The 14,062-nt window shown below is 36.6% G+C and overlaps 1 protein-coding gene across 1 annotated transcript in view; it reads left to right on the forward strand.

Moving 5' to 3' along the window:
* Positions 1 to 14,062, forward strand: part of RAB8B (RAB8B, member RAS oncogene family) — a 61,000-nt gene that overhangs the window by 33,393 nt on the left and 13,545 nt on the right. Inside the window, exon 2 of the mRNA XM_037502651.2 lies at positions 13,181 to 13,241. Within this exon, the coding sequence (XP_037358548.1) occupies positions 13,181 to 13,241 (61 nt within the window). The remainder of the gene's footprint in view (positions 1 to 13,180; positions 13,242 to 14,062) is intronic.

Here is a 14,062-nt window from a genome sequence, read left to right on the forward strand (position 1 = left end):
GCCAGTGACATTTTCCTTCATGCTCCTCACTATGCTGACAGACCATTGGGGTTAAAAATACATAGTCAGTGTATTTCATGTTTCTTAACTTCTTTGCATCACTATTGTATGCGTTTCCTGACCTAATGACTGTGCTGTCCAAACTGGGAGCACTAATAACATTGTGACCGCCAGATGTGGAAATCCTGCCCCAGGCTTGCCTGCGGACATCCTTCAAATGACAGTGTTTGAAAATGATCATGTGAGTGGATAGTTCTGTTTTTGTTTTTCATAATAGTAACTCAGGGTTACAGTTAGACTGCTGCCTATGTGCTTTTGGATCAGTCAAAAACTAGGTAGATGAATTTAACTCTGTAAATTACTACCTTTGCAGTTGCGGAGGTAAGCTTTTTAACTTGATGGTCAAGTCTTTTTTTTTTTTTTTTTGGCAATTGCTTATATATGGCAACTTCTGGCTCTATTCACTTTCTATACTCCTAAGAAATTATCTACCCTTTGTTCCCCTGAATTTACTTTTACAATAACCTATATATACCTGAAGGTTTTTTAAAAAGTTTTTAAAACTTCATTACAATTTGTGGCCTTAGGAGTAGAAAGATGAGTTAAACATGTGAAACAAGTTATTCACCAAAGCTGCTTTTGCCCTTTTTGTGTGTGTGTGAATTCACCGTGAGCACCACCTAAGCAGCTTTTAAATTCTGATGAGCTTTAAATTTATTAAAGCTTGCACTGTTGCCCTCTCCTGCTTTACAGCTGATTAAATTAATTGAATATGATTAATAAATTATAGTATGGCAAACTCAGAATTATCTGTGTTAATTAGGGCCAGGGTTCTCATGGAAAGACAACATCTTCAGATAATGTCTTTCCACCTGGTTTGTTTCTGCAGACACACAGACAACGTCATGTGAAAGTAAGCTCACCTTTCCTTTTTTCCTGTCTTTTGTCTTCCCATACATTCTCTTGCAGGTGATGGCAAATAAACTGAAGCTGTAGAAACTCAGGAAAGGAACAAATTTGTCTAGGCTATTTGCTAGATAATGGTTGCAGTTTCCAGTTAACACTTACTTTTTCAGATGGAGCATGTAAATTGGTTTGCTGTACTTTTTTAATGCTTTTCTTCCATAGACTCAAAATGGTAAGATTTTGCAAGAGCAGCCCCCAGAGCTGCTTTAATCCAGAACTTAAAGTATTGCTGTAGCAGCTACTATTTCAACTACGGCACGTGTGGTATTTTACTCAAAGTTGCTTAATAAGAAGATAGTACAAGAGGACATAAAAAAAAAATTTTTTAAGATTTATTTATTTATACAAGCACTGGGTATAGTCAGAAGTGCGGGACGGTGAGAGGATTCACCAGAGCCAGAGCGGGGAACAGAACAGGCAGACTAACGAAGTACACTGCTGAGGGGAGCAGCGGGTGTGGCAGGAGAGGTCTGCAGCGCCATGTGGAACCCTCGGGGGTGGCCGGGGATTGAACCGGTGCTGCTACAGAGGCTGTGGGCAGCTTCACAGCCCAGCGCTCAACTGCCTGCGCCATCAGGGGAGGCCCAAGGACATAAAATTTTTTAATTTATGATTATGAAAATTGTCTTGTGGTAACATGCTCTGATGTAACTTCTTTTATGTTTTGCTTTCCATATGCACATATATTTATTATATACATAGTGCATTTTATATTTTGCTACCTTTAAAATATTATAACAAATTTCTTCCAAGTTTCAGTATAATCTTGCTAATGATCAAGGACCACTTTTAATAGTTTCTAAATATTCCTTCATGTTGAAAGTAAGTATCAAACCCTTTGATAATTACTCTAACATTGGAAACTATGGTGGGTGGCGGGAGGCTGTTTCAAGGCATGCATCTTTCGATATACCTGCCTAAGAGAGGATATTCACTCTGAAGTATTCTTTCTGGGGAAGTAAGGACCATTGCCTTTCAGGACCCAAGATCAGGCTGGAGACTGCCTGAGTCTGTTGTAGCTTATGTGCCCACAGTTGCATGGAATTACCTGATTATGACCTGTTTTAAAAAACATATTTTGTATTTATAACTTTGAAAATTTGCCTAAGAGAATTGCTAACAGACACATACTGATCCTTAAAGTACTTCTCTAGGACTTGGAAAAACAGTCTATTTTAAAATAAATGGGTAAAGGGAAAAAAAGGTGAAAAATTCTCCTGTCCGATACTGAGGGCTGCTCGGTAGAAACTATAGTTTCTTGCTCTAATGCCTCAGCTCTTTTCCTTATTGAGGGGGCAACTCTTGAATGGGATATTCTACTTGAAATTAGTTTTATAAAAACAAGTTGATAGAATATAATTTAGAAATGATTTTTGTTAACTTTAGAAAAGTTATTTTATGTGGTACTGAATTATTTTCCAAGTCATTCAAATTATCAGGGTAGCTTTTCAAAAACAATTTCTTGTCAATATTGTTCAGGTTTTCTTATCCCTCCCACTAAATTCTGGAATTTAGAAGAAGGGAGAATAATGATCAAATGTGAAGTTCTCTGTAGCATATTTTGACAACCCATTCATTTTATGCTTTGAACACAGTTATTACTCATTTGAAGTTTAAAGTGGTGCATTTGAAGTTTAAAGTGGCAATTAACTGGGGGACACAGGAGACAAGAGAAAATATTATATGTACTAGCTCTTTCATTGAATCCAGACTCCATGTATAGGTCTCAAAGTTGGGTTAGAGGAGTTGGTGGATTTTCCAACCCAATTGCATTTTGTTTTAAAAGTCAAGGAAGTTGTAAGTGGCTGAATCCTTTTTCACCCTTAGTATTAAGTTAGAAAAATGTCTTAAATATTTACAGGTAGGTAGATACACACACACATATAAAAATACATACTCATGTATATGTATGTATGCATAATTGGCTCATGGAAGTGTTCACTATGTGTGAAGGTTATAGTGTTTTCAACTTTATACTTTAATATCACAGGGGATTATGTTTACAAATCAAGATGATATAATCATCAGTAGAAGTTTTCCATTTTTGATTTGGAAAACTATTCTGTTTGTGTGATTTTGTTGATTTTTTTTTTGTCGCATCCTTTTACTTGCATATACTCCATCTGTTTGTTTTAACCCTACTCACTAGCAATAGCTTATTATAATTATCCATCTGTCACCTTGGCTTTGAATGCTGCTTAATTTTACTGTACTTTTGAGGCATTGATGTTGGTTTTGATCAGGAGAAATCTTTGGCTGACTAGATTCAGAGCACTGTGAGTTTGCAATTGCATTTGTGGTTTTTTTTTGTTTGTTTGTTTTTGTTTCCCATAATCTCCAATCACTTTCCTTTTATCTAGAGAAAAGTCAGTGGGAAAAGAGTTTGGAAAGGATGAGGTATTATTTCTGATTCAACACTTGGTTATATTTTAGTATTGCAGGGACAAGAGTATGATTTTAGATGACTTCAGCTTCCAGTAATTTGATACAGACACCCCACCCCCATTAAAAACAAGTAGATTTGTATAAATCGGGTGAGGAAAATTACTCATTTTTAAATTTTGTACCACTATAGGCTGAAATGTTTCTTAAACAGGTGATTTGAAATTCCTCCTGGAAAGTAATAGAATTGTAGCTAATGTTTATTTCAGCCTAGTTACTAGCTGATAGATTACATAGTTTATAATCTTTTTTTGTTTTTCATCTTTTAAGAACTCATTCTCAAAGGGAAATGAGAATGAGAACAAATAAGAATTTGTTTTTAGTTAGTTTGGAGGTTAAGTGAAAATTAGAAAGAAAAAACTCATAAAGTAACAGAACTAACCTCCAAATGAATGGAAAATATGATAAATGGTCAATACTTGGAAAGATCTGAAGGATCAGTTTCACTGCATTTTTGGTACAACATCATTGGAATGTAGTTGTCATTTTTTCCAGTATAAAATCCAATGATTTGGCTGTCTAGTTTTCCCCTGCCGATAGTGTGTAAAATCAGGGATTTGAGTTTTTGTCTTCATCTTTGAATAACCACAGTATTCACTTCACCCTTAACTGAAACAAACCTAACCCTGATTTGTCAAATTGCAAAAAAGGAAATTCCAGGTTTAGGAAAACCTGGAGTGGTGGAGGTGACTAATACTGGAGGGGGTTGCTGGCTACAAAGCACATTTTCTCAACATTTTCTCAGAAATAGTGGATGGAGCAGAGGAGATGCAACTAGTTTCATTTGGGAGCAGTTTGGTTCTGAAGACAGTCATGAATTAATAATGGGGGAAAGAGATGGAAATCTCAGAGGCATTCTGAACTTTTATTCAAGAAAGTTTAGTTCATCAATAGGCCCTTTATGAAAAGAGGTTTTATTGACAGTAAAGCATCTATACATTGAAAACTTTCAAACTCTGCATTTTGACAACTTCACGCACATTGCTGCTTCCAGATTAACACTTAAAACACATTTCCTTTTGAAAGTGCAAGATTTGCGAAGAGACTTGTGTATTCACTTGGTTATTCTCTAGTGAAAAACTGAATTCTGGGTAATCTCTATGGTTCCTTAATCAGATTTAACATTTTCAATTCTTTCTTGGTGTTTCTGCATGCTTTATCTGAGTTGCTGTAGCTGTGTTATTACACTTTAGTTGCTACTTCTGTTTTTCTCTAGACGTTTTGGTAGTTCAGCATTTAGAAACTTTTCTTTCTGATTCAACACTTAGTTGTGTGTTAGTAGCTGTCATTTGTTTTATAATTTGTTATTTTACCCTTTTATTTTCCAAATACATTTAAAGGGTTAATTAAATATTTATATTTTAATATATAGACCTTTGAGACTCTCAGGTATAGATAATACTTAAAATGGATTCCTAACTGTGCTATTTTTGTATCTGTCACATGTACGTTCTTATGACTCAAAGAAAAATTAGTAAATCCTTCCTAATTTCTAGAATTAGTTTATGAGTTTGTTATCCTTTGTTGGTGTGATTAGATTTTATGGGTACAGCTGTCTTATGAAGAATGCCAGATACTGAATTTAATTCACTAACAAGTAGGACATTGTAAAACAGTATAAATATATACAGCTTTTTCAGCAGGAAATGGTAATATGTTGATTTGCACTATAAGAGAGTTTAATTTACCTCTTCATATCCATAGAAAAGAAAAACTAAAGAAATGTGAAAAAGTCTAGTCTGTCTTCTTTTTAGTACATCAGGTGTCCTTTTTAAAGGCAGTTAATTCAGGGGCCTTCTTGGTGGCACAAGATGTTAAGGCAAAGCACTATGAAGCTATCAGCATTGTGCAGACCTCTCCTGTTTCACCCGCTGCTCCCCTCAGCAGTATATTTCACTCATTCTGCCTGTTCTGCTCCTGACTCTGCCTCTGGTGAATCCTCTCACCACCACCCCACCCCCAACCCTGAACCTCTGGCCTGTATTCCAGCTCTTGTATGCATAAATAAATAAATATTTAAAAAAAAATAAAGGCAAGTTAATTCAAAGACTACTTGTTACTTCATATATCAGAAAATCCCCCTTTTCTTTTGTTAGATTGGACACAATTAACATATTTGGCTGCCTAGTGATTATTTCAAACAGTTTCAAAATGTCTCCCAAACTGACTTTTAATGTGCTTTCCTCCTAAACTTCAGACTTTCTCATTTCAAACAAAAAAACAGATTGTGAATTTGAATATAAACCATGTAAAACCAAAATTTAAATGGTTCTAAACGTATGCAGCAAAATTGGTACTTGGTGAAAAATATATTTATGAACACATAGGCTTGTATTTACATAAGACAAAGCCTTGAACTCTTCTCTTTCAACCTAAGTAACATTCTTAATTTTGTTTCTACTTTTATACATTTTCTCTAAGTTCTATCCTTTTTAGAAAAAGAATTTTTTAAAGTTTTAATGTATGACTCATTTTTCCTATTCCAGTAATGTACTCTTCTGATTAGAGATTTCAGCTAATTACCCTAAAGTCAACTTATCTAAAATTTTATTAATCTCCAAGTTTAAAAGTCCACAAAAAAAAAAAAAAAAGTCCACCAAAAAAGCATGAGCAAAATGCAGTTGTCAAAGTTTCAAACATTCTAGGAATGGTCTACACTGTATCTTCATGGTTAATAATAAAATCTTGAGTAAGGAAGTGAATGTAGCATTTCTTTAAAGTGAGTTTAGCATTTGGGAAACTTTTTTTTTTTTTTTCTATTTGTGGAACATCTCTGAAATGTAAATAGACAAACCACATAACCCATAGTCAGATAGCCTGGGATGACAGATTTTGTTTCCAAATGTGCTTTTTTTCAAAAGCACATTTAAAATTTTTTCATTGTAAAAGCACAGTGTTAACTTCTGCTTCTGAAAGTGGGTCATAGGGGATAGATGACCTCTGTTTTTTCTCCATTGAGTTGCAGCACTTGAGTGGAATCTTGTTGCTGTCCTTCATTGAAGGCTAATGTCCTAGAATGCTGAATTTTTTTCATAGCTCCCTTGACTGCCGCCAGGCTGGACTTTAAAAGAACTTGAGTGGGAACCAGATGTGGAAAACCTCAGCTGAAGGTAGCTGCTATTGCTCGTGGGCCAGGCATCAGACTTCCCCAAGAAACCCAAGACAGAATGGAAAGCTGTGTGGGCTCTAAGTTATAGCACCCATAGGGCAAAAATGCATCAATTCCGTTTATGCTGCAGGTCAGGGCAGCTGGCTGGCCCTGGGAGAGTTAATTTGAAGGCTGGGAAAGGTCCTGTTGCCTACTCTTTCCCACACTCCCGCAATGGTATCCTTTCACCCATTCACAAGCCTGGGGCAACCCCCTATTCTCTTGAAAGAGAAAAGATTATGTTATTAATGTCTGTGAGCTAATTTGAGTTTAGTGTAAAGGAAATTTGTCAATCTGTTCTTTCTCCAAGTAAAATTATATCTATTCTTCAAATGAAAGGTAACTCAATACTGGTCATTCCAAGCTTCTTTTCTCTTTCAGGTCTGTAAACCATGGGCTTGGGTCAAGTTCAAAGTTTTCTTCCCTCTGTTCTGGCCACACTCTCCCTCAGGCTACCTCCAGCTATACCACTGGTTTCTGAGAAAATCTGATAAGCAGTGCTTTGTGCAAGTGCTCATTGCAATTTCCTCACTGGAGACTCACTGCCAGGTCCTTGCCAGCTCTTGTGTCCTTGTGCCACCCTGGACAATGCAGAGACCTCAGGTACCATTTTACCTTCTCTTCAGAGTGCAAGGAGAGCTCTTCTCCCCAGACTAAGGGAGAGGGAGGCTATTCTCATCCTTCTTTCACTGGAATGGAAAATAAGAATTGTGTTTTGCTATTCCCAACAGTGACCAAGTATGTGTTCTTCCCTTATCCTTGGCCTGTATTCAAACTTCTCTTCCTCCAGGCTGGGAAGGAAATGTGCCCCAACCCCCTGCTTGAAGTCCAATTGCCTAGTACCTGTATCCCCAACACCCTAATCTGCCCCCTCATTTTCTGAACTTGATCCAGTCTGGCTGTCACCCCATACCTGGTTGCTAAGAGCTCCCTGTCCCTGTATATATACAATAGGTGGGGGGAAGGGCAGGGCCACTTTTCCCTACTAAATCTTGTAAGGTGCATTTCATCTCTAAAATTTGGCTTGATTTTTCTACCATTAATAAATAAATGCCTCCACATGACATTTTTCCAGATAACTAGTCATTGCTTTTTAAATATAGGTATAATTTCAGGGTATGAAAGCTTTCTAATATAAAATGCTCCATGTACCTCTGATTGGTTTTAGAAGTAATAAATTACAACAGTGAAGTCCCTGTAAACCCCTCCCTGATCTCCCCTTTCCATTTTTCTACAGAGATAATAGCTATCCTGTTGTTACCTTGTGCATATTTTTATACTTAGATTACAGGTGGAAGTATGTGTAAATGATACCTATAATTGTTTTAGGAATTTTTGCAATTTAATATAAGTGGTTTGACTGTCAATTTCAGCAGTTGTTGTTTTGACATTTTGTTTTCACATTCACCCAGGTTGATACACATGTCTCTTGTTCGTTGCTCACTAGTATTCCTTATATACCAAACTATTTTCCTAGTGGTGGACATTTCCACGTTGCTAGTGTTTTCCTCTGACCTTTGAGGATCAGACTTCCCCAGGGAGACATGGGCATTCTTGTACATGTTTCTTTGGGAAGGCCTCATCTTTAGAAGCCAAATTTTGATTTTAAACCCTTTTAAAATTAGTCTTTGTAAATCTGGGTAAGTTGCTGCATCTCTTCTCCCCCTCCACCCCCTTCGTTTTCCTAGGTACAAAGAGAGGACTAGACTCAATCTCTAAAGGTACTGCACAGGCCTAGGATTTTATAATATCTTATGTACTTGCTTCCTTGTCTTCTTATAGCATGTAATATGAATAACTGTTTAGGGTTAAGAATCAGGTCAGAAAAAAAAAACCTCTGTGTTTTGAAATGTAAGAATAGAAATGGTTTTGGGTCCCTTATAAATCTTTTCTTACAATTTGTTATATTATTGACTAGATACATGTTAAGGAGAAAATTGTCAGTGCTTTAAAGTCCTCCAAAAATTATTGTTGAGGCATATTTGAGTAACGTGGAAGCATCATTGGAGTTTTGTCTCCTGCACATAGTTGTTGGGCTATGTTGCCAGAGGGCAGGCTGCAGCACAGCCCACAAGTTCAGGGGTTGCTTATGAGGTGAGATGACACAGGGTTGTCAGTTAGAACACGAATTATTATTCCGTGCTGCCACAAAATGATAGTTTCTAAAAGGCTATTGAGTTATCTAGGACCTTTTGATCCTAAATGTCATGCCCTTCAGAAGCTATGTATTTTTGAGATATCATTCTTTTAAATGAAAAAAATAGCCCCTCCCTTACTGCCAGGATGAGCTGTGGTACTTTCTACTTTGGTATGACAGCCCCCTCTTGCTTTACAGTCTCTGATCGTCTAGGCCTCCAACACAAGCCAGGTCTTTGAAACTGTGGGCAGTGAAGATCCCTGCCATGTTGGCAGCTACTTGGGTTGCTTGTTGTCCTTTTTTCCTTCATATCTCTGGTTTGGGACTGAACACTAGAAGAAATTACCTCCAGAGAAGTCCTGTAGTTATCACTAAATTTAATTAACATTTATGTCAGGTTAGTAATGACCATTATGATTTGTCCCTTTCATATAACTATGAATATAAAATTGTGTTAATTAGATAGATATATGAGTATTATTCTAATGGATATTATGATTGATTCTATTACCTTTTTATTCTTCTGTTTTTAGCATCCCTGGGGTTGGGGCATGACCCAACTCTAGAGATGGGCCTTGATAATCTAAATTTAGGGATGGGTTTAAATTAATCCAATCTTGGTCACTGCCCACTGCAGTAATTGGTTCAGGAACTTAGCATTAGCCCCAGAATATGACATTCCCTTGGTTTTAATCCAGAAATGAGATGTGGAATAAAAATTGCTTGAGGCTTTGGCAAACATTTCCTCACTTTTAAGAGAGAGACACAGGAAGATGATCTCTTTTTTTCTCAGTATTGCTGTTGTGGTCAGGAACTGCTATCAGTCAGATGAAATTGATACTCCCAGGAGGGCAGATCCAAAGGAGGTACAGAGAAATGAGCCGGAACTATTAGATTGAGCCATCCCTGAACCTCGACTCACCATGGGGCTTGTTATATGAGTCAACAAATTACCTTAAGCTGGTTTGATTTGGGGTTCTGTTATTTGCAGCAGAAACATCCTAATTGATATAATTATATTATAACCTTATGACTGCTTATCCTTTTACTCCTGGAGTGACCTCAGAAATTTGTCTTTTCTTTACTTTTTAAAGTGAATCCTATTCTGCTGATATTATTGTCGAATTCATCTTTATTATTACTACAGTACACTAAGAAAACTGAACTTCCAAGATTTTTTTAGTTTTCTCCATATTTAGTAATATAACCTTTACTTAATTCCATAAGGGTATTTAACCTTTCATTTAGTGTCTACCGTGTACATGTTTCTCTCCCAACCTAACTGGCAAAGAGAGGATGTACTTTGCTTGATGTGAGAGCAGTTCAGAGCAATAAATTAATAAGCCCAATAACACAGGGTTGAATTCTGTGCAAAGGTAGGCCTTGAAGTTGGGATGAACATGGCTGAGTGGAGAGCAGAGAAGGGAAGGAGAGAGAGGACTGCATGGGTGGAGTGGCATCCTCAGAGAAGGCTGCTGAGTAATGTGGCCATGGACATGGGGGTTGGCAGGATGGGGGAGGGAGGAACTGAGAGAAGCAGAAGGCAGAAGTTGGAGAGAGGCTTTGACGATTGGAGTGCCAGAACATTCATCCATATGAAAGATCATTGCTAGGCTGAAGGTTGGTCCCACAGCTTCTTCAATAGTGATATGACCAGAGGGATTATTGAAAGTTGTTCTCTCAGTGGCATGTAGGAGAATTAGACCAGAGAGATGTTGGCACAGTGACCTGGGAAGCAGTTATCAGCATCCACATGTGAAATAACAAGAGCTGTAGCATAATAGAATCTGAATATTAATATCTCACATTTATATGGAATTTCAGAGTTCCCAAAGCATATTCCAACATATTATCTAATTAGAACCTCTTAGCCCTTTTTATAGATGAAGATATAGAAGTTCAGACCAGTTAAGAAACCTCTTGTAAGTTAGTGGCAATCTGTAAGCCAGGTCTTTTGACTTCCTTGTGTAGCACTTTTCAGTGATAACATAAATGATATTTTCTATTTTAGTGAAATTCAAGTTGGGTTAATTTGTGCTCTAAAGAATTTTCTAGCAACTGGCTCTTAACAGCAGCATAAACAAAAGCAAAATACCGTAGTTCACAACTCTTACAAACATTGAAAACCTCTGAAGAGTGAAAAGATGGTTAAGTATCACAGATAATGGTAAAACCTCCTCAAATAACAGAAAGGTAATACTTCTAACAAATACAAATAACAAAAGGGTAGGTCAGTAGAAAGTTTCCTAAATGTTTTTTAAATGAATGGGGAGTAACTGAGACATTAAGGGAGCCTGAGAATGACTTTGTTGAGTGACTGTGGAAAAGTTACCCCTGACTCCCAGCAACAGGCAACAAGAGCCTGAAAGAATACGAGTTGTCATCTTAATAAGCCAAAATACGAAAAATATTCATTCAACATGCATTTTAATTTACATCTTCACTTATTTAAAATGTGAATGAGCTATTCAGTGATAGAATACTGGACATTAGCCTTCTATTGAGAAAAGTTTTTTTTCTAAGTATAGAGTAGGCATTTTGAAAGCCATGAATTTTTTCTTTTTTATTGTGGTTAAATAAAACACATAACATGAAATTTACCGCATTATCCATTTTTAAGAGTGAAGCTCAGTAGCTTCAGTATATTCACAATGTTGTAAAACACATCTCCAGAACTTTTCCATCTTGCAAATCTGAAATGCTGTAGTTGTAAAACAAACTTTTTATGAATCTGGAAAATCATAAAATAAAAAAAAAAACTTTTCTACTAAGAAACATTTGTTGAGTGCCTCCCAGGTATTGGGGATTGTTTTTGATGCCAGGACCAAAAAACGATAAAGGATAGCAAAGAATTCATTGATGGTCTTTGTTACACTGTCTTTCTTGGTATATAAAAAGATAAATCACAATAAAAATTAATGTGTGGAGTCTTAAATGACTGATGGTAACAATACAACAGTAATATTCATGCTATTTGTTGCTAAGTTTTTCTTCTGCCTCCATAAATCCTGTAGTGCTATAGTACCTTGGAGGAAAAATGAGCCCCATAATCTGGGGATATTGAATATCTGATTGTGTATGTTAATGATACATGGTTATTAGTGAGGGGAGAGAATGATTGAGAAGCTATTCTGCAAAGTTAGCTTGGGTGTGACTGTTGCCTATTTAAAAATTCACAAGAATACCTACAAAGGTTCCCTGGGGAAAAATGCCACAAAAAGAAGAGGAAATCCAGTAGGTTTATACCCATGGCTTATAAAGTTGGTGCTGCAGAGCAGCCTTTTTGAGTCCTCTCAATGTCTGTGTGGAAACATTATAGTAATATAGCCTTTTCATCCACCCCTTTTCCAAAAAAACTGCAGTTAATGTTTATGTGAATGTAGAGAATACATAATTTATATGTTTTCTTGAAATGTCTTGGAAACCACTCTAAGGGGATCTGTACAGAATGCAAAAAAAAAAAAAAAAAAAAAAAAAGGAAAATCTAAATCAAAGCTGATAGCTAGATGTTGAGATTTTAGCAAACTGCATCTGAGTTGTATCCCTAACAGTAGTGCCTTCAGAAAGAATAGTAATTTATTCCTGTAAGTCATAGAGCATGCTTCTATTTGTCAAAGACTTTGTGGTTCTTTGTAGCTGAAATTGCTAAGTCTTGAGCTATCGTAGTGGGAGGAAATAGGTGAGGGAGGAGTATATGAACTTTTGAAGTGCTAAAACTCCAAAAGATTTTTCACCAGCTACCATTAGGCACTGTCAGGCCCTGTTGAGTGTGGCTTACAGCTTAGAATTACCTGGGGGAGCTTTTAAAATGACAAATACAAAGGTCCCACCTTCGTTTGACCAGTGAAGTCAGAATTTTGGTAAGGGAAAAGGCCTAGTGTTTTGTTTTGTTTTCAGGGTAATTCTAAAGTGCAGCCAGCACTGAAAATCATCCTAACTATTTCAGTTTTGACCAGTAAGATAAAGACAATATTTCTTAAAACATAGTATATTTTAAGTATGCAGACTTTCCTGTCTTACCTGCAAATAGGTGTTCTGTTTTTCATTAGCCAGTTATAGATTCTAAAGAAATAAATGGAAGGAGCTGGAGGAAGACATTACAAGGAGATCCTTGACCTTCTTTAGGGAGGATGGGGCTTGAAGGGTAGAAAACATTGTTTATGTGTATTTCAGGAAGTGGAGAATATGGCATGTTCTCAGTCTCACTGCCTCAAATTATGTAACTTTGAGGGATGTGATCCATTTGTGTCAAAATAATGAGGCATATAATACATTGCATTTAACATGTGTGGGAATTCTTTGCTGGGTAATTAGCATTCCGTTCCTCAGCCTGTATTCAGAGGAAACATACCATTCACACCCTCTCTGTGTTCACATTTTCCAGTGCGTTGGAGAGCTTTTTTTTTTCAATAGAAATCTTTGTCTTTTTCCAAATAAGACTTGGATTATATTCGAAGAAATTTAGCATGTCTTTCTTTTTTTGGCAGGGATTGATTTTAAAATCAGAACGATAGAACTGGATGGAAAGAAAATTAAGCTTCAAATATGGTAAGTAACATGTATAAACAGAGTTCCTGCTCTAACTGTTCATTGAAAGTGGAATTAAAATGTGAACTGTGGTTTGAGGTATCCTGTGATCGCTAAAACATTTTTATCTGAGCCAAAAGGAATGCATAAGTAGTCAAAGGTGTCTCCTCCATGAGTGGGAAAGTAAGGAGTGATATCACTAAGTCTTATAGCCAGAAGAGATCTGAGACTTTGTTCTTCCAGAATGCCAGAGGAAGAAAACGAAATTATAAAGAATATAAATTACTTTTTCATTCCGCTTGTTGTAGCTGTAATATCAGGTAAGGCAAAGTAGTCAAATGATAGGAACCCTGAATTGGAAGTATAAGTGTTGGATCATAGGGCAGTTCACCCCAAAAATGTGCCAAAGTGGCATATTGTTTATATTGAATTAAAGTTGCTTAATAAATAACCAGTGCAAGAATGACACTGGCCCTCTCTGACTCCTTGAAAGCAGGAAATAAATCTTTGTACCATATGGTAGAAAACATCCTTATCTTCACAGACAAAGAATTCAGGACCTGTTTAGCCTAGGCAAATAAAGTCTGCTTAATTTCTCATTAAATTAGTGTCCAAATCTGGAGTTTCTTTGTCCAGTAAATTCTTCTCCAGTTTGTTGTTTCTCTGACTAAAAGGTATGTGAACTTATTGCTTTGTTTATTTCACATGTCATATATTCATGGGCCTCCTTCTGCAGGAAATTCATTTTTTCCCTCCTATTAATCCGCCTGCATCAATTTAATTATTAGACCAGCCAAAAGAACCATGAAGGGTAAGGGGGGATTTTCCCCTTCTCCAGCACA

The sequence above is a fragment of the Talpa occidentalis genome, unplaced genomic scaffold, assembly GCF_014898055.3.
Source record: "Talpa occidentalis isolate TD23 unplaced genomic scaffold, MPIMG_talOcc4v2.1 talOcc4.11, whole genome shotgun sequence".
NCBI classification, from domain to species: Eukaryota; Metazoa; Chordata; class Mammalia; order Eulipotyphla; family Talpidae; genus Talpa; species Talpa occidentalis.